Genomic DNA, 25,052 nt, shown 5'->3' with positions numbered 1-25,052 from the left:
TTGGCTCTTTCTACCCTCCCTTCCAGCAGAATCCACCTCCTAGACCTTCTGCACACAGAGCCATGAAATTCCTGGTAGCTGTAGCACTCCTGGGTCAGATCCTGGGATGCATAGCTGTGCCTGTACTTCCTAATCCATTCAGCCCACAGTTTCCTCCTTGCGATGGTGACCCTGCGACGGAACACGCAGCAGCCGTAGCAGTAGACCATATCAACAATCACAATCTTCACGGATACAAGTATGTCCTTAACAGAATTGAGGATGTCAAGGTGCATCCACGGGTAAGTGCTTTGTGGGGGGGGGAATATGTCACATTTCCAGAGAATACATTGGAAGTGAGGGCCTGCACAGTCTCATTTTACTCGTTGTATTCCCTTTTATCAGGAAAATATACAAGGTGGTCACATCACACTCTCGCATACACACAGAGCACATGCATGTGCTCGCCATATCTGTATAGACCACAGGGACACATGCACCTCTCTGTCTCTCTTTCTCACTCACATACACACAAACACACACCACAGAGATCTCTCCCTCCCTGCCTAAGTGCATCTCTTCCCCCCCAACCCCACATATATGCACATCCCTTTCTTTCACATGCACACAGACAACATATAGATCTCTCCCTCACTCCCCTTCCACAAATACATTTCTCCAGAGCTTGGAACAGTTGCTTTTTTTAAACTACAACTCCCATCAGCCCCAGCCATCATGGCCACTGGATTGGGCTGATGGGAGTTGTAGTTCAAAAAAGTAACTTTCCCAAGCTCTGCATTTCTCCCTGTCTCACACAAATCACACACACATAAATCTCTCTGTTACACACACTTTACTTGAGCATCCCACCTTCAGAAAAGCTCCCCCTTGGGGCAAAGGAAGCACTTGCCACCAGCTCCACCTGGCTGGCTGCAACAGCAGTCTGAGCATGCAGGGATTCCTCTGCTGCTCCTTCCTTCCCTCCCCAACATTTTTTTTAAAAGCAAGCCCCAGCACAGGCCAAAAGTGGTGCCTCCTGTTGGCTGGTGAATAGCAGTGGCCTGAGCATGCATGGGCAGGGAGCACCCATTTTTTCCTTCAGGTGTTGTTCACTGCTTGCTGGCAGGCGGCATCAGCCTGAGAGTACATGGACATCCCTGCCACTCCTTCTTCCCACTCCATTTTCTTTTTAAAAGTAGTGGCATGAAGAAAAGTGCCTGTACCTTACTGGAGTGTTCTGACATGGAAATAAAACCCACGCTGAAGCCTGCAGCCCATTTTCACAGGCTTCACAACTCACTTGCGGGTTGCAAGCAACCCACAGGTTGGGAAACGCTGTTCACTAGACAACCCTGAACAGAGGTGCCTACTTGTGTAGGAGTGCCCTATACGCCTCTCTGTGTCCCATTTAGCTTAAAATGAGGGGGAAAGCTGATAAAAACAGGGCTCCTAAATCTCAGTACTTCAGACATTTGAACAATGAGAAGTGAAACGCTAAATGTTGTATATGAGGGGGTGTTAAGAAGAATAATCTTTTTCAAAATTTAAAAAAAAATCTGAAAAGGTTTAAGTATTTGAACTGATCTGGACTGTTGGTGAATTGTGAATAAATAAGAATTTAGATTAATGGGGAAATTACTGTGGATGTTTGGCACAAATGGCTCCATCCTTAGGTATCATGACAAAAGTTTAGCAGCTCAGACAAGGGTGCTGGTGCTGTATGCCAAAGAGTTATAAAATAATTTGAAATGAGGCAAATTGTTTATTTTTTTACAAAATTTATATACCATTTGCTTGTAGAAAACCTCTAAGCGGTTTACAAAAGAAAAACATTAACGTGATCAATAAAAAAGTGAAAAACAAGTAATTAAGACATTTTAAAAACAATGAAAACAGCAATAGACAAAAAAGATTAAAAGTTATCTATATTTATTTATTTAACCACCCTCATCAGCAAGAACACTAAAGGCATTTTCAAGCAGCCACTTTCAACCTGGGATTTGCTTATTTTTGTTCTCTCTGTCTCTCATTTTTTCAATCTTAAATTCAGTTCAGGACTACACTTCTGTAGCAATCTGCGGTTTCCTCATGAAAATTCACCAGCATTTTACTGCAGATTTTTCCTAATAAACTCATTTTTGTATGCAGTTTTAACAAACGTACACATCTGTGCAAGCCATTTTTCATCATACAATGAATATATGCAATTTCACTCATATATCCATTTCTAGGCACACTTTCTCCTAACATATGCATTTTTCTAAACATTGTTTGGTTGGCAAACTGCATCGCAAAATTATAATAAGTATGAATTTCGAATGATGTCTGTGTTTTGGTTCTCATATTGTTTTAGAAAACGCGAATTTGATAAATTCAGCTTTAAATGCAAACTGAATCAAATTTCTCCCCCATCCCCATCAGCGAGTTGGACAAAGGCTTCTGTGTGCCATTGAGCTATAAAATAATCTGCTACAGGGCAAATCCAGCCTCACCAGCAAGCATGCTAAAAGCATTTCCAAACACCCACTTATCCTAGCAAAAATAGTGCTTTTGCATATAATGAGCATATGTTGAATCCATGCACCTGATCCACACTGGCAAAAGACTTGAACCATACAGACCAGAAAGATTAGCCTGGGCAGCATAACAATCTTTGCACAAATCCTAATGCATGCCACCATTTAAACCCACACAGCACATCCTCAACTGGTGGGGTGGGGGAAAATCCAACAGAATCTCAGCCTGTTTGCTAGCACCCAGCTTTGGAAGAAAGGTGCAAGCCAGATCTACAAGGAGGTTGCATAATGCCAAGACATCAGAGCAGGTCTCTAATCTCTTATTTATTTGTTTGTTTATAAATTTGTATACCGCTGTTTCGTTAAAAACATCAAAGCGGTTTGCAAGTTAAAAAACAACCACCACACAATAAAAACATTAAAAATACAATAAAAACAAAGGTCAGCTATTGCAAAAAGACATCTTAATTGCCTGCATAAGCCTGTAAATGTAAGTGTACAGCCTTCAAGTCGATTCCGACTTATGGCGACCCTATGAATAGGGTTTTCAGGAGGCTGAGAGGCAGTGACTGGCCCAAGGTCACCCAATGAGCTTCATGGCTATGTGGGGATTCAAACCCTGGTCTCCCGTTGTAATCCAACACCTTAACCAGAAAGGTTTTCAGCAGGCATTTAAAAGTTAAGACAGAAGGCGACTGCTGGATTTCTGTTGGCAGAGCATTCCAGAGAACTGGATGACACAGGCCGATGACACTGAAGGCTCAATTTTGTGTCGATGCTAAATGAGCCTCACCAACTCAGGGGACAACCAAAGCTGCTCCTACAGATGATCCCAGTGATCTTGCAGGTCAGGAGGCTGTGATAGATTTCCCTTTGCCCTTTGTCCTGCCTTGCCCCCTTCAAAGGAATTGGGTCTGACAAAAAGGAAACACCAAAACTCGAGGCTATACTAGGTACCTTTTTGAAGAATTTCCTGTTTCGTTTTCTCTTTTTGGACAGAACTGACACTGGGAAGCATCCTATATGATGGGAGTGTTTTAGATGTATCTTCGTTAAAACATCCAAAATTTAATCATGCAAGAGAAATTAACAAATGCAGAATTGGAGCTAATTATCTCTTTTTTCCCCCAGAGGCCAGTTGGAAAGGTTATCTTCCTTGAGCTGGACTTACTAGAGACTGAATGCCCTGTGATAAGCCCGGTCCCTGTCGTAAATTGTTCAGTGAGGCCACAGACACAGCACGTGAGTGTCTTGATTTTTTGTTAACCTTGGCGAGAATTTAAGCATGCATTCTATTCACTAAATGCGGGGGGGGCTGAAAAACTAGTAAACTAAGTTAGGAAGATATGGAAAGAATTAGTGATAACGATAAATAAGGATAAGGAAAATCACAAAGATTTAAAACAGGGCTGGGAATAGGGTTGCCAGGTGTCCAGTTTTCACCCAGAGACTCTGGATTTTTGGGGTCCTCTCTGGGTCTCTGGGTGAGTCAGCTTAATCTCTGGACTCTCAGCTTTCATTAAAAAGAAAATTAAATTTCTAGGTTGTCTGGTTCACGAGATATACACCAAAACGTCAGATGCCACCCCCTTGCAACTTCTGTGAAATGATCTCTTAGCTGGCTGCTCTAACCCCTTTTTCAGGTTTGTAGCCAATAAGTGAAGTCAGGGTTGTGACTGACAAGGGATTTGTTGACCTCCAGGCAGTACCTAGACTCCATTGCAAAGATAGAAAACTAGTGTTTTTTTCCTATTTATCTGACAATCTCATAAATTGAGTAAGTATATAGCTCTCAATAGTACCAAAAGTCTTTTTTTCTCTTATGTTCAGGAGTCAAACAAATTTAAATTTTCCTGGACTGTTGAAGATGGCAGTGTTTTGAAACCTTCCCAATATGAAGCTTTAATCCAATACTTGCTTTTCTGGGAGTAAAGCTACAATGCTCATCCCACATACCCAGAGGAAACCCTACTGAATTCAACAGGATTTACTTTAGAGTAGACATGGTTAGGATTGCACTTTAAATTAATTGGACTTTTGAGTGAACATAGCAAAGAATTGTGTTTGTGTTGTAAATCTTTCTCTCCCACTTCGTTCCTATTTTTTAAAGCAATTAGGCAGGGCTTACATAGATATCACTGCTTTTATTAAGTAGGAAACTAATACTGATTTTTTTTATGTTCTGCAATGACCAACTGGTTTTGACAATAAACTATTATATGGGGTTAGGGTTGCCAGGTTCCTGGCCTGAGACTGATCCTGTATCTTTAGGAGAAGAGAAAGTCAGCCAAGTGCAGGTGCTCTTGCAACGTTGTAATGGGAAAACCCACAAGGTGGAATTCTCCCTTTCCCCTGCACAACTCTTAAAGATACAGATGACCTCTTGATTGCCAGGCCCAGCCTCCGAGAGGTCTTCTGTATCTTTTAAAGTTGTGCAGGGGGAAGGGATAATTCCACCTTGTGGTTTTTCCCATTACAGAGTTGCAAGAACACCTGCACTTGGCTGACTTTCTCTTCTCCTGAAGATCCAGGCTCAGTCTCAGGCCCTGAACCTGGCAACCCTATATGGAACATAGTTATTTATTTGTAAAGTTAAAGCCAGCTTTGGATAATATGACAGGGCACTTACTATTGTAGAGTAGGGTTGCCAGGCACAGGGCCTGAGAATGATCCTGTATCTTTCAGAGAAGAGAAAATTCAGCCAAGTGCAGCTTTTCTTGCAGCACTGTAATGGGAAAAACCACAAGGTGGAATTCTCCCTTCCCCCTGCAAAACTTTTAAAGACACAGAAGTCCTCTTGGAGGCTGGACCTGGCAAGGACATAACTTGGGCCCACCCCGTGATATCACTTGGGTCCGCCCATGACATCACTCAGGCACACCACATGACATCACTAGGGCCCGCCCCCCAAATCTCAGGGTTTGGGATGCTTCTGACCTGGCAACCCTAGATGGGAAGCTAGAGCCTGGGGGCCAAATGAGGCCCTACAGGACTGTCTGGCCCCTGGGATTCTCCCCAGGCCACCAACATCCTTTCCAGTCAAGCCTTCTCTCCCTAGGCCATGCTCTTTACTCACCCAGATTCACACCCTCCTTGTGAATGCAATGTTTCCTTGAACTCTGATAATGCCTTTTGGTTGCCTAGATGGAGGCTAGAGAGGGGGGTGTTAACTATACAAAAGGAAAATTTGCACGCATTGCTTTGCCCACTTTTGCCTCTGGCCCTGCTAGGAATATAGTCGTCTGGAGTCTCGGGGGGGGGGGTCTTAGACCCCCTACTTTTTTGGGAGAAGGGTCCTAACTGGGTCCCTATTTCTCCAGCATCTTACAAGCCAATTAGCATGAAAGGGGAGTGTAGTAGCCACTGAGAAGAATCTTCTAACATGCTTCCTTGTCCTTTTCTGCTGATCGGAGCCAATCAGAGTGAAAGGAAGCAAGTCAGCCACTGAGAAGACTTTTCTCAGTAACTAACAGACTCCCCTTTCATGCTGAGTGGCTACTAGGGACATTGTTGTTGTGGGAGAAGTCACGTGCTGGAAGGATTGAGGAGTGTGGAGATGGTGACAGAAAGCAATCAAGCAAGTGAGGAGGTGCAGCTGTGAGGGTATGTGTGGCATGACTATCTTGAAGGGACCCTGCACTTCTAAATTTGCCACTACACTGCTGGGCCCTGCCCATGACTAGCATGTGGCCCCAGAAGATTATTGAGATGGGAATGTAGCCCTTGGTCTGAAAAAGGTTCCCCACTCCTGATTTAAATAAATGAACCCTCGTTAAGTGTATGAAGAGAATGTTAGGGAATGCAGGACTTGAAATCAATTACATGATGCTTTGGAATCTTTAGATTGTGGTTAAAGGATAAACTATAGCAGTGAATGAATGAATTAATATGCATTTAGTAGACTTTAATAATACTCTTTTATTTAACTTTTTACATTGAAATATGTGCATCATATCCTTATTTAAGCTAATAACAACAATAATAAAACATGCATGTTCATGTGGATTGCCCAGAATTTAACTGGCCTCTTCACCATTATTTCAAGAGGGTGCTGATTTTAGTCTTGCATGGTCTACTTTTTAAAGTTACACCCACCAATGTTTTTGTTTTTAATTTACACAGCAAGCTTTCATACTAAAGGCCTCTTCATTCATTCATTCATTACATTTGCATACCGCCCCATAGCCAAACCTCTCTGGGCAGTTTACAACCATTGAAACATTAAAAACAAATATACAAATTTAAAAACACATTTTTTAAAAACCAAAAACTTCACAGCTTGCTCACCTAGAAACATTTCTTGCCCACCATAGGTGCCCAGGTGAGTGGCTGCTCACTAGCCTGATCATGGGTGTTGGTCCCTGCTTGATTCAGCTTCTGAGAGAAGCAGAGCATGGTGTGTCACAACCAAAAGTAGCTGTACATCAGCCTTGGCCAAACCTGGTCTCCTCCAGATGTTTTGGACTTCAGCTTCCATCAGCCCCAGCCAGCACAACTGATGGGAGTTGTAGTCCAAAACATCTGGAGGACAACAGATTTGCAAAGGGCCAGCTGACGTACATTATTAACTAAATGCTGCACAAGAGGGCGTGGCTAGAATCTTAACCAGTATTGCAACCTACAATTCTCTTCTTCTGAACCTCTAGGCTGTTGAAGGAGACTGTGATATCAAACTGATTGACGTGGAGGGAATCTTAAAGGTGGTGTCCACCAAATGCCACTCATCTCCAGGTAATCCCTTTACAGTTCTCAGTCACCAGGGCTGATGGATAGGGGGCCAATGAGATATATTCCAGCAATGGATGGAAGGATCTATTAATTTTGGTCCTCTCTGTTTCTCATTTTTCCAATCTTATATTCAGTTCTCCATCTTTCTGCAGAAATCTGCAATTTTTTTTTAATCCTCATGAAAATTCTTCATCATTTTAGTGCAAATTTCTCCTAAATTTGAATGCACTTTTGACTAATATACACCTTTTTGCAATCAATTTCTCTTAATATAACACCTTTTGTATTTCCCCCCATATGTTTATATTTATGTACACGTCTCCCTAAAATGTACATTTTTGTGAACATTGGTTGGAGAATTGCATCACAACATTTCGACAAGTGCAAATTTCAAAGGATGGTTGTGATTTGGTTCTCATGCTGTTTCGGACAGTGCAAGTTTGATACATTTGACTGTAGATGTGAATGGAATCCAATTTCTCCTCATCCCAAACTCCAACTGTCCTTCTTTACCAGGACTCTCCCACAAGACACTCCCTTCGCTGGCCTTGTGGTGCACACTCCTTAACTTTTGCCACTGACCCTGTCCACCACTGTCATGTGGCCTCCAGAAGTCTTCCCAGAAGGGAATATGCCCCCCAGGGTTGTACAGGTTCCCCACCCCTGCTCTGAGTTTTTTTAAATAGCAGTTGCACCCAGGGCAATTAGAAGCAGGAGCACTGTGCAGATGGAGGGGGATTAACATGGCACTCTGATCCCAACTAAAATCACGCTTCCGAAGCTGCTATTTGTCCCTAAGGAAAGCTGGGGATTTCTTTGAGATGGTAGCGCAAGTGTTAAATCCCCTCCCTGACTGGGCACCTCCACACTTGCTTTTAAAAGGCAACAGCACAGGGATATGTTAAATGTGAGCATGCATTTAACACAACGCATAATTTGGCCCTAAGTGTGTGAATGCCCATCGAGACAAAATCACGTGCACAAACAAGGGATGAAGAACATGTTGCCCTCCAGATATTGTTAGACTCCAACAATGACCTTGTGCTTGTCACTCTCTCTCAACCCAATAGGAATGGGTGAGATTTCGATTCAGTTCACATTTAAGGCCAAATCTATCAAGTTTCCCCTTTCCGAAACAATATGAGAAAAGAAACATACCATCCTCCAAAATTCACACTTATTCAAATTTTGCGATGCAGTTCACCAACCAATGTTTACAAAAATGCATATTAGGGGAATATATGAGTGAACACAACATGCAAGAATGCATTATATGACAAGAAATGGCTTGCAAAAATGTGTGCATTGGTCAAAACTACCTACAAAAATGTGGTTATTGGGAGAAATTCACACTAAAATGCTGAAGAATTTTCATGAGGATTTTTAAAATAGCAAATTGCAAATTGCTGCTGAAATGGGGGAGAACTGAATGTCAGATTGGACAAATGAGAGACTGAGAGAACCCAAACGGAGAGTTCTCCCCATCCCTATAGTCCAGCCTCCCTTACTCTCTCAGCCCAACCTACCTCACAGCAGTGAGGGTAACACTGGTGGGGAACTAAACATGCCACCCTGAGTTCTTGGAGGAAGGGCAGGATGAAAACCGTAATAGCTAAATAAAATGCTTCTCCCTTCGTTTCTGTCACTACAAAAAGGCTCCAACAACCTGTATAAACAAATGATTGGCTCTCCTAAACTTTCAGGAATAGCTGGCCATAAAATGTTACCCAGTGTTTGTTTTTTTAAAAAAAGCATGCTTTTCTCTTTTTCTTCCTTAGATTCAGCTGAAGATATTTTGAGAATATGTCCTGATTGTCCAGTTTTGTCCCGTCTGAATGACCCGGGAGTGGTGAAGGCAGCTAATGCAGCACTCTCCACGTTCAACGCTGAAAATGCCAATGGCTCCTTCTACCAACTTATTGAGGTTTCACGAGGATATCACACAGTAAGTATGAAAGCTGTGCTGCCCTATTACAGAAAGAACACAGAGTAGGGGTGCTTGAAAAGCGGGGGTATAGTCATCTGGGGTAGCAGGAGGGTCATAGACCCCTTACTCTTTTGGGAGCAGAGTCCCAGCCAGGTCCCTATACATGAACCAATCAGCATGAAAGGGGAGGATATTAGCCACTGAGAACAGTCCTTGTCCTTTTGTGCGGATTGGAGTCAATCAGAGTAAAAGGAGTTGAGCCAGCCACTGAGAAGACTCTTCTTAGTAGCTAGCACACAGCCTCCCCTTACATGCTGATGGCTCCTAGGGATATCTGTTGTAGTGGAGTGCAGACTCAGAGATGACGTGGAGAGCAAGGGAGAAGAGGGAAAGTGGGAAAGGGGCATGGCTGTGAGGAGGCATGGCATGGCTATCATGGAGGAAGCCTGCACTTCTGAATTTGCCACTACACTATTGTCAAGAAGGTTGTTCAGTCTGCATTTTTAAGCAAGTCCATCTGAAACGTACTTCTAGAACTTATGCAGATCAGAAGGCAGTTACCCTTTCTATTTTCCCACATTTCCAAATTTTTGTAATGCAATTCTCGGCTCAATAACAAACCAAAATGCATATAAGAATACAGATTTCAGAAGAAAACACATACAAAAATTTGTGTTTTTGGATAAAATACAAACTAAAACTTTTTGGGGGGGGGAAATACATTAAAAATTACAAATGTTTGTGCAGAAAAAAATATTATGTATATTTATCGGGACAGATCATACTTATGAATGGATGCATGCACGGATCAGAAATAGTGTGATCTGCCCATCTCTAGTACAGGGCCACTTAAGGGTCTACAGTCTGCAAAACTCAAGTAGGGGACCTAGATAAAGAGGAAGGTGAGGGGCTCCTGTAACTTATAGAGGGGAATTTCAGCAGAAGTTTATTAAAGGCGAGGGTGAGAAGTGCCACACCTGTTGAAATTCCCTTTTTTGTAGAGTTTTTTTTAAAAAAATAGATTTATTATTACCATTTCCAGCCAGAGTTTCTAAAAACATAACAATGGTGGCTTGCAAACATTACGATGACAACAATCTAAAACAAAAACAACTTCCATCAATTAATTAAAAAGTAGCAAACAGCAACAATTTCTTCTAAAGCCAGTAGTCTTAAAAAGCTTGTCAAAATAAAACCATGGCTGCATATGTGCCATACATTAAAATCATGCGGCTTTCCCCAAAGAATCCTCAGAACTGTTGTTCACCCTTCACAGAACTATAATTCCCAGTGCCCTTAACAAACTACAGCTTCCATGATTCTTTGGGAAAGTCATGTGTTTTAAATGTTTGCTGTATATGCAGACTATTTTTGCTAGCTGCTAGTGGGGACCAGTGAAGAGTTGAGGCCAGTGGCAGATGGTGACTCTACGTCAGTGGGGCAGTGAAATCCACTCCAGGTTTGAGTCCAAACTTTCAAGGAGCTGTCCACAGAATTGAACCTATATTGGGAATAAGTTTCAGCACCGTGGACAGCTACTTGAAAGTTCAGACTAAAACCTAGAGCGGATTTCTCTCCTCTACTGAAGTGGAGCCACCAGCCGCCGCTGGCCAAGGCATATCTTTCTTGGGACAAGGCTCTAAATGTGGAGTGCCACGAGAGAGAAGGCCCTGTCTCCAATACCCACCCACCATACTTCCAATAATGGGGGGACCTGCGGAAGGGCCTCAGAAGAGGAACATCTGGGGAAAGGTGATTCTTGAGAGACTCCAGCCGCAAGCTGTTCAATGATTAAAAGTCAAAGCCAGCACCTTCAAGTGAGCTGAGAACAAACTAGTAGACAAAACAATTGGTCAAGACTCTTGTAAAGTGATTTACCACCAGCTCCACTAAAAACACTGGAAGCCATTTTCTGAAACCATTGAAGCTGCTGAACTGTCTTCAGTGACAATGAGTGCATTACAGCAATCTAGCCTGTCCTCCTTTGCATCTGCTCACCCTGATCCTCACCGCCAGTGAAAGCAGTGGGTCTGGTCTGACAGGCAACCTCATAGGGTGATAGGGGGGTGCAAACTGAACAAAAGTGCCCTATTCTTGTAAATGGCTGTTTATGTCCTTGAGATTCTTTATCACTATTTCTGCTCAGTTTTGCTATTTCCACCACAGAGATGGCTAAAATGTACATGGCTTTGTTCCTAGTATCTGCCTGTCGGTGTCCATGTGGAGTTTGCCATTGCCGTCACTAACTGCTCAGCTCAAGAAGCTCACGACCATGCAGAAAACTGCCATGTGAAGACAGGCAAACATGCAGTAAGTGGGCGCGCTGATCTGGTCCCAATGAATTTAAAGCAGAATCCAGGACTAGTAATATTTGGGGACAAATGAGGCTTGCCAGCCTTTTATTATCAGTAACTTCAAAGGTGGTGTATTTTAGGAAAGTGTAGTATTGATATTTCTCTACTAGAACCCCACCCCCTTTATTGATACTTGTAGAAGTTTCTAGCAGCTTCCAATCAGATGAATCAAGGCAGCAGGCCTGTCCTGATTGGCGCTCTCCCTTGCTTGGCTGCATAGGTGGCCTCTCCTAGAGATACAAACGTTCGCCTCAGGAACAAAAGGTCTCTTGCCTTGCCACAGGAAACAGTACAACCCTGTAAAAAGGCTGCAGGCAGTCTCGAACACAAACAAATTTTTCACATAATTTAAAATAAACACCACAAATAAAGGGAATAATGCCCCCATGTGAAATGAGATTATCCTGAAAGAAAGTGCGGAAGCACTGAAGTACTGGCCCTTTAATAAGATAGGACTATTTAGTGTATTTGACACTAGAGCCCTCAAATTGCTGTCATCCATGGTTACAAATCTCTGCAAAAAAAGGAAAAGGAAAAAATGCACGTATAAACTCTAGGGTCAAAGGAGCTCAGGCCCAGAAAAAAAAATTATTTATTTATTTATACCCTACCTTTTCTCCAAGGAGCTCAAGGTGGCATCCCCCTTCTCATTTAATCCCCACAACAACCCCGTGAGGTAGGTTAGGCTGAGAGTTAGTGACTGGCCCAAGGTCACCCAGTGAGCTTCGTACCTGACTGGGGATTCCAACCCTGGTCTCTAAGGTCCTAGTCCAACACTCTAACCACTACACCACTCTGGCTTTTAAGAGGTACCTTTGAGGGACATCTCGCTGCCCCACTTCAACCTCGCTATGTTGAGCAACCGTCTCCAAACTCTGGCTCTTTTAATTATTTATCGCGGCATGTATGTCCTCCCTTTCCTCTAAGGAGCTCAGAGTGCTGTACATGGCTCTCCTACTCTCCGTTTTATCTTCACAACAGTCCTGAAGTAGATTAGGCCGAGAGACTGTGACTGGCCCAAGGTCACCCAATGAGCTTCATGGCTGAGTGTGGATTTGAACTCTGGCCTCCCAGGTCCTAGTCTGACACTCCCAAAAGCCCTGATCAGCAGAGTCAATGGTCAGGAATGATGGGAGTTGCAGTCCGAAAAAATGGAGGGCACCAGATTGGGGGAGGCTGTTATGGAGTAACAGTGGCTGTGGGGAGTGAAAGAATTAAGAGTGCTGTTTACGCTACAGAACTATCTCCAGTGGCCTGCATAGGCACAAACATTGTATACTAAATAAAACTCAGCCTAGGATATTAAACTTCTAAAGGTTCGTTCCTCAATCTGGATCATCACGTTCTTGGGCATGCCTCCTGGAGGTCAGAATCCCACTTTACTTAGAAGGGGCAAGACATGCAAATGAAGAATTCACTCAGGCAGATATAAACTGTAGGGTCAAAGGAGTTCAGGGCCAGAAAAATCTGTTTTGTAAGAGCTACCCTTATTTATTTATTTATATCCCACCCTTCCTCCTAGTAGGAGCCATGGGTGGCACCTTTCCCAAGTGACCTGTGCAGCGTTAAGAACGGTGGTGACTTTTGGGGAGAGAGTCCTTTTTCAGTATTGGAGGCCCAGGAAATACCTTTTGGAAATAATTTCCTCTTTTAAAAAAAAATATGTAAAAACCTGACTGCAACACCCCCTTGAAGTATCCCAATGCTTTCTTACATCATAATGGTTCTCAGAAGTGTGCAGCAGGCCATCTTAGGCAGAGCTTGGAAAAGTTACTTTTTTGAACTACAACTCCCACCAGCCCAATACAGTGGCCACGCTGGCTGGGGCTGATGGGAGTTGTAGTTCAAAAAAGTTACTTTTCCAAGCTCTGATCTTAGGGGGATGCAGGCTTTTGATGACCGCTTCCAGTAGATGTCTTGGCAGCCCAAAAGGCAAAACACACCACTTCCTTTCCCTAGGGCTTCTCTAGGCAACCGTTTTCCTGCGTATACACCCTGGTTTCCTTGTGAGGAGGTTGGGAAATGTCTGGTCTTCACTGAGCATTCATTCTGCGTTTTGCTTTTGTTTTTTAACGGGAAGGTTATACAGCAATGTGCATTCATTCCGATATTTGTTCGCAGGGCACTTATAAAATGCCCAGGCATTTTAATTATTTTAATCATGTTGTATATATTGGAAGTGTTTTAATTCTCAATATTTTGTACTTTTAAATTGTGTTTTTATATTGTATATGCTTATGTATTTCTAATGTTGTTCTTGTTCTTGTGAACCGCCCAGAGAGCTTCGGCTATGGGGCGGTCTATAAGTTTAATGAAATAAATAAAATAAATAAATTTGCCTTCCCATTAAGCATGTGCTCACCCCACACTTTTTAGTGCATTTCTCCACCACTTTCCTGATCACAAAAAGTCTGTTTTACTTTTAAAGAGGATTTGTTGCCGCAAGGCGAAAAAGAGCACTTTACTGCACTTTAAATGTGCAACTTAGGGCTGATCCATACAGCCGTTTCTTGTGAAAAGTAAGCTTTTTGTAAGTCCATTAATACTCTGTGGTCCATATGATGTTCTCCATTCACTACCTTCCCATACTTTCCCCTCCCTTGATCCGTAGTTTCCAATACCAGGGATACACCAAAAAGGAGAGAAACAGCAATTACAAACAGTTGCTGAGGAGGGAAGCCAGTTGCTTTAACTCACAGTTTCGTAAGGTGGTGGTTCTAACTCCTTTCATGCCTCCTTCTTCTGTTGGGTTCCCATTAGCTCCCTCACCCCTCTCCCTTCTGATCTGAGCCAATCAGCCCACAACAAAATGAGAAGGAGGGTAGGGGAGTTTGTAAACAAAAAAGGGCACTCCTCCAAGTATGGATGAGGGGAAAGTGTGATGCAATTACAAAAAAGTGCAGAGCAATCAGGTTTGGACTACATTCCAGTAAGGAAAATGTGGCTTTTAATATGGTTTGGATGAGCCCTCTAATAACAGTTGAATTGACCTGAATCCTTTCCGCAAAATACTGACTGTGTGGAGGCACTCCTCATCACCAATGTAGGCCCAGGGATGACCTGATGTCAGTCTTGTGTGTTCTATGAGAATTTCTGGACTGCAATCCCTATAGTCAACTTATATGGTCTAAATTTACCAAACTAGAGTGCATTCTTCACAACTGTTAATGGTTAAGGTACAGTGAATGTCTGCTGCCTGCTTCCTGCTCACCACTGATTTAGAAGATGACCTGAGTTCTGTTCCATAGTCCCACTGAAATCTATGCGGTCCCAGTGTATGGTCTGAAACCTGAAGCTAAGCAGATTAGGGCCTGGTCAGTGCTTGGATGGTTGATCTCCAAGGAACCACTTGTATTCAGATGCTCTTGGAGGTCACTGATTCATAGGGTCGCCATAAGTCGTAATCGACTTGAAGGCACATAACAACAACAAAATGTAGATAGATAAACAAGCTGGTTTTTAGATGCAGCTCTACCCAGTCATTTTCCAGTTCTGACACTTTGGGGATTGTTTATTTGAGGAAGATGGGAATGTGTGGGACTTTCTGCACCATGCTGCATGGCTGTGATACCAGCCTTCCGTTCATGATGTCTCTACTGCTTTCTTCTTCTTCTTCATCTTCTTCAAGCATTTTGGATTCTGTAAGGCATCCGTTCTCCAGAAGTTTCCTCGTCCTCTCGATGCTGCAGCCAATGCCCCTTCTGAAGATATCCATGTGGACTGTACTATCTATGATCACCAGGTGGGTATAAACATTAAACATAGATTTCAGCAATTCACATAAACGCATACACATGCTTTAAAAAATCTTTTTTATAACAAGTGGCTTGCTCTGATATCCATTGGGAAGGGCCTGAAGGTACGTTTGGAGGCTAGCTTGGAAGCCCTTTTAAGGCTTGAGCCAGAATCTCTTGTCCTCTTGCACTCGATCCTGCAATGCCCGGACTTCAGGAATTCCTCTGTGATTATTTGGCTTTCCCAGTTAGCTTCCTTTATCTTTCCTCCCACCTGCATTTCCAGAGCAGCGCTCCCAGCCAGCTCACCGCAAGGTCAACGTCTCTGCTTCCCTATGGAGCAATTAAGATAAGCTTTCTTGAGTCCTGGATCTAAACAGGCTGCTGTCCACCCCCATAACCAGTCCTGCTGCACTTCTCTCCCAGCACCCAGGGGTGTGGCTAGGTATTTAAAGGACTCCGGGCATGGGCTCATGACACAAATCTGCATGAAATCAGTATATGCTAATTGTACAGATGTCTCTGAGGAATTAAGGGGGTGACTCAGTGGGGTCTCAGCAGCACTGTGCTCAGCTGCCCTATAAACAAAGAAAAATATTAGTTTTAAAAGGGGGGAAGGGCATGAGATAAAAGGGACCACCACAAGAGCCCCCCCCCCGGTCACCCCCTAATAATGCTCCTGCTGGTACCTCTTGCTCTCAGTTGGCTCCCTTGCCTGTTGCTTGGTTCTTCCATGCCACCAAACATCATCAGGAAGACAGCTTCTGTCTTTCTTTCATTCATAATGGTTTTCTTTTCCAGGCTGGAGATGCCTTCGTCCACTTGACTGAGCATCATTTAGGAAAAAATATTCCTTCGCCTGGAATTGGCCACACTGTCCTTAACCTAATCCATTCCCACAATGGCACACATGCGTCCCATGAATCTCACTCTGCTGAAGTTCCAGTGGTTGCAGCAAGCCCTGTGGTCAAGAGAGCAGTCGTGGCTGCTGTGCCACTTCCAGGAAAATTAAAGAACCAATTTTGCCCAGGGAAGATACGCTTCTTTAAAGTGTAGGATAGACCACGGATGAGAAACCATCAGAGCCACACAGTCAATGAAATGTCTTTTTATATTCTCCTAAGCCTGAGTTTGCATTCTGGAAGCCAGTTAAAACTTTCCCGCTATGTTACAGCAAATATCCAGAGCCTGTCTCTTACCAGAACGGCTGTGTGTATTGTGCCCGTTTGCTTTGTACAAGTGCAGATTCTAGGGCTTGCTACAGATTCAGCATCTTCCAGCTCCACTGTCGTCTTTGGTTTAAAAGCAAGTTTTTAGCTCCTATGGCTGGACGCAAAGTGGAAAACAAAGAGAAAGTGGCTGGTGAAAATGCAGGAGCAGGAAGAGAGCTGAAAAGGACTTGCATGAGTCCCTGGGTGGAGATTCTGTCCAGTGTATAATTCATTGTCTCCCACCCTTCGTAGGCAGCGAAAGTGGAATCATTTGAGCAAATTCAGTAACAATGCGCTAATTTGCACGCTGTACTATTCAGGTAACAAATGCATGACACTTTTTAGTGGAGACGCTAGGCTGGTATGTTTTTGTTGTTGTTGCTGCTGCTGTTGTTTTGAAAGGGAAGAATATACACAGCACTGGACAGAAGTGACCAGTAATATATGTCAGGTGTATTCTCTAGGAATTATTTTTCTTTTCCTGATGTCCAAAACTGTGATGTCATACTACAGGGACAATGCTGGAAAATCCCTATTCTGGTAATGTGAAACCCAAACAATGGTGCTTCCTAAATAAAATGTGGAATTCAAAAGCCTCCTTGTCTTTTTGTTTCACTTCTGATGTCATCATACAGGGGTGGGGCCCTCCAGATGTTGCTGGACTCCAACTCCCACCAGCCCTGAGTCAGCATGTCCAATGGTCAGGGATTATGGGAGATATAGCTGGACAGCATCTGGAATGCTGCAGGTTTCCCACTCCTGCCATAAAAGCTTAAAGATATTATGCAGATGGGACACTGTTAATCTCTCATCCAGAGCTATGTACTCCAATGGGCAGTGGCTGCCTATTTCTTATAAGAAATTAAAGGTGGCTATCAACAGAAACAACACTAATAAGATATAAAACAATCCACAGTTCTACCATGATCCACTCACAGAGGAACAAGGTCCTAAGGGATTTTATATATATATATATACACAGAGAGAGAGAGAGAGAGAGAGATTACTCAAATGGATACTCAACACCAGTGTTTTTGTTGTGATGGTACTCACTGGTACAGAGTACCCACACCTCTTCTCTGGCTGCCTATGGCAACCATTTTGTGCTGGCACCTACAGCACTTTCATCAAGGTATGAGTACCATCATCTCATTTTTTAACAACAAAACCACTGCCCAACACAGATAACCAAAAATTGAAAGATTTGCTTTAATCTGTTGGCATTCATTTTCTTGGCCCAGATAAACACACATATTGGTGGAAGTGAGAGAGAAGTCCATGCCTTTTCTGCAGGCTGTTCCCTAAGAAGCCTCTTTCTCTTTAAATATTGTTCTATTCTCATTATCATATTGAGCAGGGCTCACCACTTGGTGCCCTCCAAATGTTGCTGGACTCCAACTCCCATCAGCCCCAGACAGTGGTCACGGATTATGAGGATTGTAGTCTGTGATGCGTCCTTCCCTGGCTCTCCCTGTCAGGTTCCTACCTGCGCGTGGCTACTGCCTGTCACTAGGCACCACCAGGGACTCCACCAGTCTGGACCGCTCTCTCTTATGGTTTCTCTCCCCGCTCTAGCACAGATCTCAACAGATCCCCCTGCTAGGCAACCACCAGTAACGTCCCAATACTAGTATTCCCAGAGACTCTGAATACTGGTATTGTTATTCTCTTCACCGCTGCCACCATTTGTTACAGTTCCCCTTCAGCCTTGGTCATTACCTTACCCTCCCTTCTGGTCTGTGAAACCCCAGCCAAGGATCAGGCCTTTGGTAAACCAAATTAAGTATTTATTACAGATAACAAAGCTAACAAGATTAACAAGATTTCTTCTAAAGGCACATAAGCATATGGTTTTACTCAATACTAATCCGAACTCCACCCCCCTCCTCCACTCTCTCCTGGTAAACCACTCTCTCAAACCCCACCAAGCAACCCACTCAGTTCTCTTCTCCCCCCCTGATTCCACTCTCACGCTTCCTTTTATACATTCAGCCATTTTAAACACTCAGCCAATCATCTCGCATTCTACTGCCCATTCACTCCCCCTCTTTAACTCCACTTACCATATATCTTCTAAACAACCAACACTTACCATATATACATTAATATAGGAACATCACATAGTCCAACAAGATCTGGAGGTCACCACGTTGGCTACGCCTGATACTGAGTGTGGCTCAACAGCCATCTCACTGTCAAGTACCTAAAATTGAATACCTTTTTAAGAACCTAAAGATTGCCCTGCTGGATTGAAACAGAAGCCAAACATGCTGGTTCTAACAGTAGTCAGCCAACCAGATGCCACCAGGACAAGAGTGGGGAACCTGTGGTCCTCCAGGTGGTGATGGGCTGCTGTGACCAATCATCTGGGATGATGGCAGTTGAACTCCAGAAACATCTGGAGTGCTGCAGGCTGGAACCTTTAACATGCAAACTGTACGCTCTAATGCTGAGCTATGCACTCTCCCTAGATTGTTTCTAGAGAAGGGGCTCCCTATAATCAGGACTAGCATGTATTGCCTGTTTAGTTTAGTTTATTAACCAAATTTGCATGTCCATCCATGAACATATATTACAAAAATTAAAAGAATAAAATATAATATGAAAAATACAACAAAACCATAAAAACAGCATAAACAATGGCCTTCTTCCTAGATAAAATAGAAAAACAATTAACAGGGATATACAATAAAACACAAAACATAAATCGAGAAAGATTAGAAAAAACAATTTGTTTAAAAAGCTTGGACGAATAAAAATGTATTATTCTGGTGTCAAAATACTATAAGGACAGTGCCAGACAAGCTTCTCTAGGGAGGATATTCCATAACTGGAGTGCCACTACCAAGAAAGCTCTGTCTCTAGTAGCAACCCACCTCACTTCATCTGGTAACAAGGAACTTAAGCAGGGCAGAAGAACCTTTTTCAGCTTGAGGGCCGCATTCTCTTCTGGGCAATGTCCTAAGGGCCACATGTTAGTGGTGTGAGGCAAGAAGGAAAGTGGGCAGGGCAATACACGTAAATTTTACCTTTCTACAGTAGTTTCTACACACACATAGTCCTCTATATCCTTTATCTAGCCAAGCATGAGTAGGATTGCCAGGTCTCCGGTTTTCACCTGGAAATTCCAGTTTTTTGGAGTCCTCTCTGGATGTCTGGCTGAGTTACCCCAATCTCTAGACTCTTAGCTTTCATTTGAAAAAAATTAAGCTCCTGGGTGGTCTGGTTCAAGAGATATACCAAAATGTCAGCCCACCCACCCCCAACTTCTGTTAAATGAGCTAGTAGCTGGCTCCTTTAATCCCCATACTTTCAGGTTTTAGCCAATAAGTGAAGTCACGGTTGTGATTGACAAGGGATTTGTTGACCTCCAGGCAGTAGCTACAGCCTATTGCAAGTCCTGAAAATAGCTGCATCTTCCTGCTGTCTGCACATCATGAGCTGAATAAGTTTATAGCTTTCAGCAGCAGCAAGACTACCTTTCTCTGTGTGTAATCTAGCAGGAGATCTAGAACAGAAGATCACGGCAGAATCTTAGTAGGCATGCCAGTAGATAATTTCAGTTATGATTATAATAAAAGTATATATGCAGAGATTCTTTTAATTAGCAAATTAATTTAATTGCAAAAATAGCATATTATACATTTTATTTTAAAAAATGTTTTGAACAGAATTTTTTTTTTAAGTATACATGCAGCTTCTGATGCCAATACAATGTATTATATTTTTCTAATTGTAAGCAGTCAAACAAGTTTAAATTTCCTGGGCTGTTGAAGAGGGCAGTTTATTTGTCTAATTTATAGCCTGTTTTGAAAATCTTCCCAGTATGAAGCTATAATCCTATGCTCACTTTTCTGGGAGTAAAGCTACAATGCTAATGCCCCATGTCTGGGAAGAAACCACATTGAATTCAATAGAACATACTTTTGAGAAGACATGGTTAGGATTTTACTGTAAATCAATAGGACTTTTGAGTCACATAACAACTCTGGCCTTAATCACAAGAATGGTTATTAATATATATGCAATATTTGAATACTGTTTTTGTTGTTATGTGCCTCCAAGTCGACTACGACTTATGGCGACCCTATGAATCAGCGACCTCCAGTAGCATCTGTCGTGAACCACCCTGTTCAGATCTTGTAAGTTCAGGTCTGTGGCTTCCTTTATGGAATCAATCCATCTCTTGTTTGGCCTTACTCTTTTTCTACTCCCTTCTGTTTTTCCCACCATGATTGTCTTTTCTAGTGAATCAGGTCTTCTCATTATGTGTCAAAAGTATGATAACCTCAGTTTCATCATTTTAGCTTCTTTGAATACTGTAATTAATAATAAAATCATAAAACACACATACACACACAAAACCAGATTAAAACCAACCACAGTATTAAAACTAAAATAAATTAAATCAGCAGCAACAGGAACATTAATACAACAGAACTAAAAGCACTAAAATCAGGGCTGGCGCCAGAGGGTGGCCAGGTTGAACCCTGGCTGAGAGCCCCATGACCCAGATGCAGAGCTTGAAACAGTTACTTTTTTTGAACGACAACTCCCATCAGCCCCAGCCAGCATGGCCAGTAGATTGGGCTGATGGGAGTTGTAGTTCAAAAAAGTAACTTTTCCAAGCTCTGCCCAGAGGGGCCTCTGAAGGGCCCCTCAGGGTGAGAGCGTGGTGTTCCCATTCCGGGATCTGTGGCAGTGTCCTACAACCCCACCCTGCCACGGATTGTGAAGAGGGAGCTCTCAGGCACACACACCCAATACAGACAGCATGGGCTTCAAGAAGCCCACATGCATGCCCCACCTACCTCTCCCTTCAGTGTGAATTGCCAATGTTTTGAGGAGGCATGATGTAGTAGTAATGGGGGACTTCAGTTAACCTGATATCTGATGGGAGACAAATTCTGCCAAACATGGCCTCTCCATGAAATTCCTAACTTGTGTTGAAGATAACCTTTCTCCTAAAGAAAGTGGAGGAAGCAACTAGAGGATTGGCTATCCTTGGTTTGATTCTAACCAACAGAGATGGCTTGGTGGATGAAGTGGCAGTTACGGGAACTCTGGGAGAATGTGACCACACTATACTTGAATTCTTGATTTTAACAGAAGCAAAAGCTGAGAGTAGCCATACGCATACCCTTGACTTCAGGAATGCCAATTTTAATAAACTCAGAACAATGATAAGTACAGTTCTGTGGCAACTAGGGTTGCCAGGTCGGAACCATTCAAAAACCTGAGAAAATGGGGGGGGGGCTAGGGACGTCACAGGGCGGGCCCTAGTGATGTCATGAAGCATGATACATTGTATCAACCACACTTGCGTGCAGCATACCATCCAAAAAAAATTTTCTGATTGGAAATTAAAATAGAAATCTTACCTAAAAGAGGTCCAGCTGAAGTGACAAGGTCATTCCTTCTCACCATCTTAGGGAGTATGGATGGAAAATGGAAATGGAATGCCTTCAAGTCGATCCCGACTTATGGTGACCCTATGAATAGGGTTTTCATGGTAAGAGGTATTCAGAGGTGGTTTACCATTGCCTTCCTCTGACTTTGGACACATACACTTTGGACACATAATGAGAAGACAAGATTCATTAGAAAAGACAATAATACTGGGAAAAACAGAAGGGAGTAGAAAAAGAGGAAGACCAAACAAGAGATGGATTGATTCCATAAAGGAAGCCACAGACCTGAACTTACAAGATCTGAACAGGGTGGTTTATGACAGATGCTATTGGGGTCGCTGATTCATAGGGTCACCATAAGTTGAAATTGACTTGAAGGCACATTAACAACAACAACTGAATTAAAGATACAAAACAGGAAAGTGGAAGGTGTTTTATTTTATTTTTTACAGCCTGGAGAAGTGGTAAGAGGTAAAGTCAGGAATGAATGCATTTTTTTAATGAACAAGATAGCATGTTGAACTATCTTGTAAAAATGAACTAAGAGTGCTTGCAGCAGCTATGCTAATGCAGAATGAGCCAGTTGTTATCTGCATGGTGCTATGAAGTCAGTTGTATGTTAACTGTATGCTCATGCAACAGATGGTATAGCACAGTGGGAGGAGAGCCTGGCTGGGAGTCCAGAGTCTATGAGTTCAAATCCCCGCTTGTGTCTCCTGGATGTCAAGGGCCAGCTAACAATCACCCCCACAGTGAGTGGCTCAGGGGTTATGTGCCCTGCCACCTGTGGGCAAGGTGCATAGTCGCAAGGAGCCCAGTTTCCCCCAGCTGGCAGTTGTGGACAAGGAAGGGACTGGCTTGTGCAGCTGTGGCAAGCTGAGCAGGCCCTAGCCAGGTGGGGAGTACTAGCCTTAGATGGTAAACCGCCTCTGAATATCGCTTACCATGAAATCCCTATTCATAGGGTAGCCATAAGTCGGAATCGACTTGAAGGCAGTCCATTTCCATTTCCATGCATATAATTAAACAGATGCAGTCAAGTTTTTGGACTACAGTTCTCATTATTGTGATTGCTGGCCAAGCAGGATAGGGCTCATGGGAGTTTTAGTACAATATCTGGAGGATGCTACTTTGGCTGCCTTTGGGATAATAGATGGCCGCCTTAAGTCTGAAATGGTGTTTGGAATTCTGTAGAGACCAGCCAGTACACATTATGTCATAAGGCCAATTCTTAACCATTTGGCTGTGGCAGTTACCTGAAATTGCTCTTTCGTGGGCTCTCACAAACACCACCAAGCTTTTCTTTTAAAACAGACCAGCTTGTTTAAGTACATACAAAGAATAAAAAAGGAAGTCAACTGATAAGAACAAGACACTTTTTTTCTAAGCAAAATTGATCAAAGAAAAAAAGTATGCTTGTGTGTGTGCCTGTGCGTTTGTGTGTAACACACACACACACACACACACACACTTACATGTAGCATAGAATCACAGAGCTAGAAGGGGCCTTTTAGTCCTTCTAGTCTAAGCCCCTGCTGGAAGTCCAAAACCCAGAACAAGATCAGGTCTGTTCGCTTAAATTGCCACATTAGAGACTTAATGAGACAACACGAGTCAGTTTAATGGGAACTTTCCCACAACAGGGTGACCATATGCTTAGATCTGATAGACCTGAAGAAGCTGACAATTTGTTCTTTACAGACATGTTTAGCAGTATTAAACAACAATAACACCTGTACTGAATTATCCATAGGGGCTACTTGGGCAAGATGCTCTCAGTGGTCCCCCTTCACTGAATACACTGATCTTGTTGTTCTCGCCACAGTTGTCCACTGCTGATTCTCTTGTCTTTTCCTCTTCCAGGCCACACCTTAAGGGAGGTCACTGCAACCTGGGCAACCGCTGTTCCCAAGCCAAGCAAAATTGCTCGTTATTGAATAGCGAGCTTCTTGTTTAATGGATCAGAACTTCAAAAACCAATTTAAAGATTCATCATCTCTGTATTAGTCTCTCTTTGTGTTAAAAAAAAGCTCCCCAGGAAATAGGGGGTAAACATGAGAAAAAATGTTGAGCGCACATTCCAAGAGGAATGCAAGGTTCTCTCTGTCATTTCAGTTGGATCCCCCTTCAGTCTGGAGCATCCAGACTGACAAGACAGACAAGACAGCAACCATGATGGCATCTATCCCATTTATTTTGAACAATTATGCCAAATAAACAAAACAAGTAAACATAAAGAGCCAATTCAAATGACTCTTCTGAATTAGAATTAATGCACCAATTTATTCAGGATATAGCATTATTAAAGGAAATGTTTGGCGTTTCTTATTGGTAGAAGACCTTTCAACATTTGCTTGGGGCCTGCAGAGAGCATAACTCCAAATGCCTCTTACTGTGTGCACCTGTTCTCTATTTATAGATCACTGTGGTCTAAATTGCATACACTGATTTCTGAGAGGCTGGTGGGAACATAATACTGCTAGGTGCCGTTTTCATCCCTTCCAACACTAACAGTTCTTTCAAAAAGCCGTGCTGATATACACTATTTCAGAAAGGTTATTCCAAGTTAATTTTACAGATTTATAGAACATATCCTAGCTGAATCAAATGAAGAGTATGGAGTAAAGTCATCCAGAAATCATTCCCAATGCACCACGCACACAAAAAGTACAAGCAACCATTATCAACCTCCTTCTGTGGAAATATTGAAGGACACACACAATTAAAATTGTTGCTGTATAATGTGCACAATGTGGTAATTGCATTGTCATGTTGACTGAAATGAATAAATCTGCAAGTATTCAGATAATCAGCATTTGTTTAAAACAAGAGTCTACACAAGGTGTGTCCCAACAGGTCAATAAATCCTACCACATTGCTTGCTAATCTCTGAGGCTGCAAAAACCAAGAGCTGCCAACCATCTGGCAGGCAATAATACCTTGCTGGTGAGCTGCGTTTAGCTTAGTAGACCACAGATATGTGCAAGTCTGGTTTAGACAAACTGAAGTTTTAGTCACAGTCAAAAAACTGAACTAGGTTTATTGCTTTAGTTAATCAGTGAACTAAATACTGGTTATACATGTACTCAACCATTAAGAAGAAATGGTTTGGCTACAAAAGGAAAAGGGACATAACATCCTTGCCTTTGACTGGTGAACAAGGACAGATCAGCTAGCTATACCAACTTTTAT

General features: G+C 42.8%; 1 protein-coding gene and 1 long non-coding RNA gene across 2 annotated transcripts in view; one reads left to right on the top strand and one right to left on the bottom strand.

Moving 5' to 3' along the window:
* AHSG (alpha 2-HS glycoprotein) lies at positions 1-17,042 on the top strand. The gene is made up of 7 exons (XM_061637421.1): positions 1-281; positions 3,627-3,737; positions 7,142-7,226; positions 9,002-9,168; positions 11,350-11,460; positions 15,133-15,246; positions 16,040-17,042. The coding sequence occupies exons 1-7, from the start codon at positions 63-65 to the stop codon at positions 16,292-16,294; spliced, it is 1,062 nt and encodes a 353-aa protein (XP_061493405.1). The 5' UTR covers positions 1-62; the 3' UTR covers positions 16,295-17,042.
* LOC133389545 (uncharacterized) overlaps positions 14,820-25,052 on the bottom strand; it is a 17,694-nt gene continuing 7,461 nt past the window's right edge. Inside the window, exon 3 of the long non-coding RNA XR_009764128.1 lies at positions 14,820-15,571. This is a non-coding gene — a long non-coding RNA (uncharacterized LOC133389545). The remainder of the gene's footprint in view (positions 15,572-25,052) is intronic.

This window comes from Rhineura floridana, chromosome 7 (genome assembly GCF_030035675.1).
Source record: "Rhineura floridana isolate rRhiFlo1 chromosome 7, rRhiFlo1.hap2, whole genome shotgun sequence".
In the NCBI taxonomy this organism is placed as follows: Eukaryota; Metazoa; Chordata; class Lepidosauria; order Squamata; family Rhineuridae; genus Rhineura; species Rhineura floridana.
Note: the sequence above shows the minus strand (reverse complement) of the source record. Positions and strands in the feature narration are given on the sequence as shown.

What these genes read in the sequence shown, in the direction of transcription:
- AHSG (XM_061637421.1), top strand. Translation starts at nt 63, where the DNA reads ATGAAATTCCTGGTAGCTGTAGCACTCCTGGGTCAGATCCTGGGATGC. An exon ending in TGAGGCCACAGACACAGCAC is followed by an intron (nt 3,738 to 7,141) that starts GTGAGTGTCTTG and finishes CTGAACCTCTAG; the next exon opens with GCTGTTGAAGGAGACTGTGA. An exon ending in CAAATGCCACTCATCTCCAG is followed by an intron (nt 7,227 to 9,001) that starts GTAATCCCTTTA and finishes TTTCTTCCTTAG; the next exon opens with ATTCAGCTGAAGATATTTTG.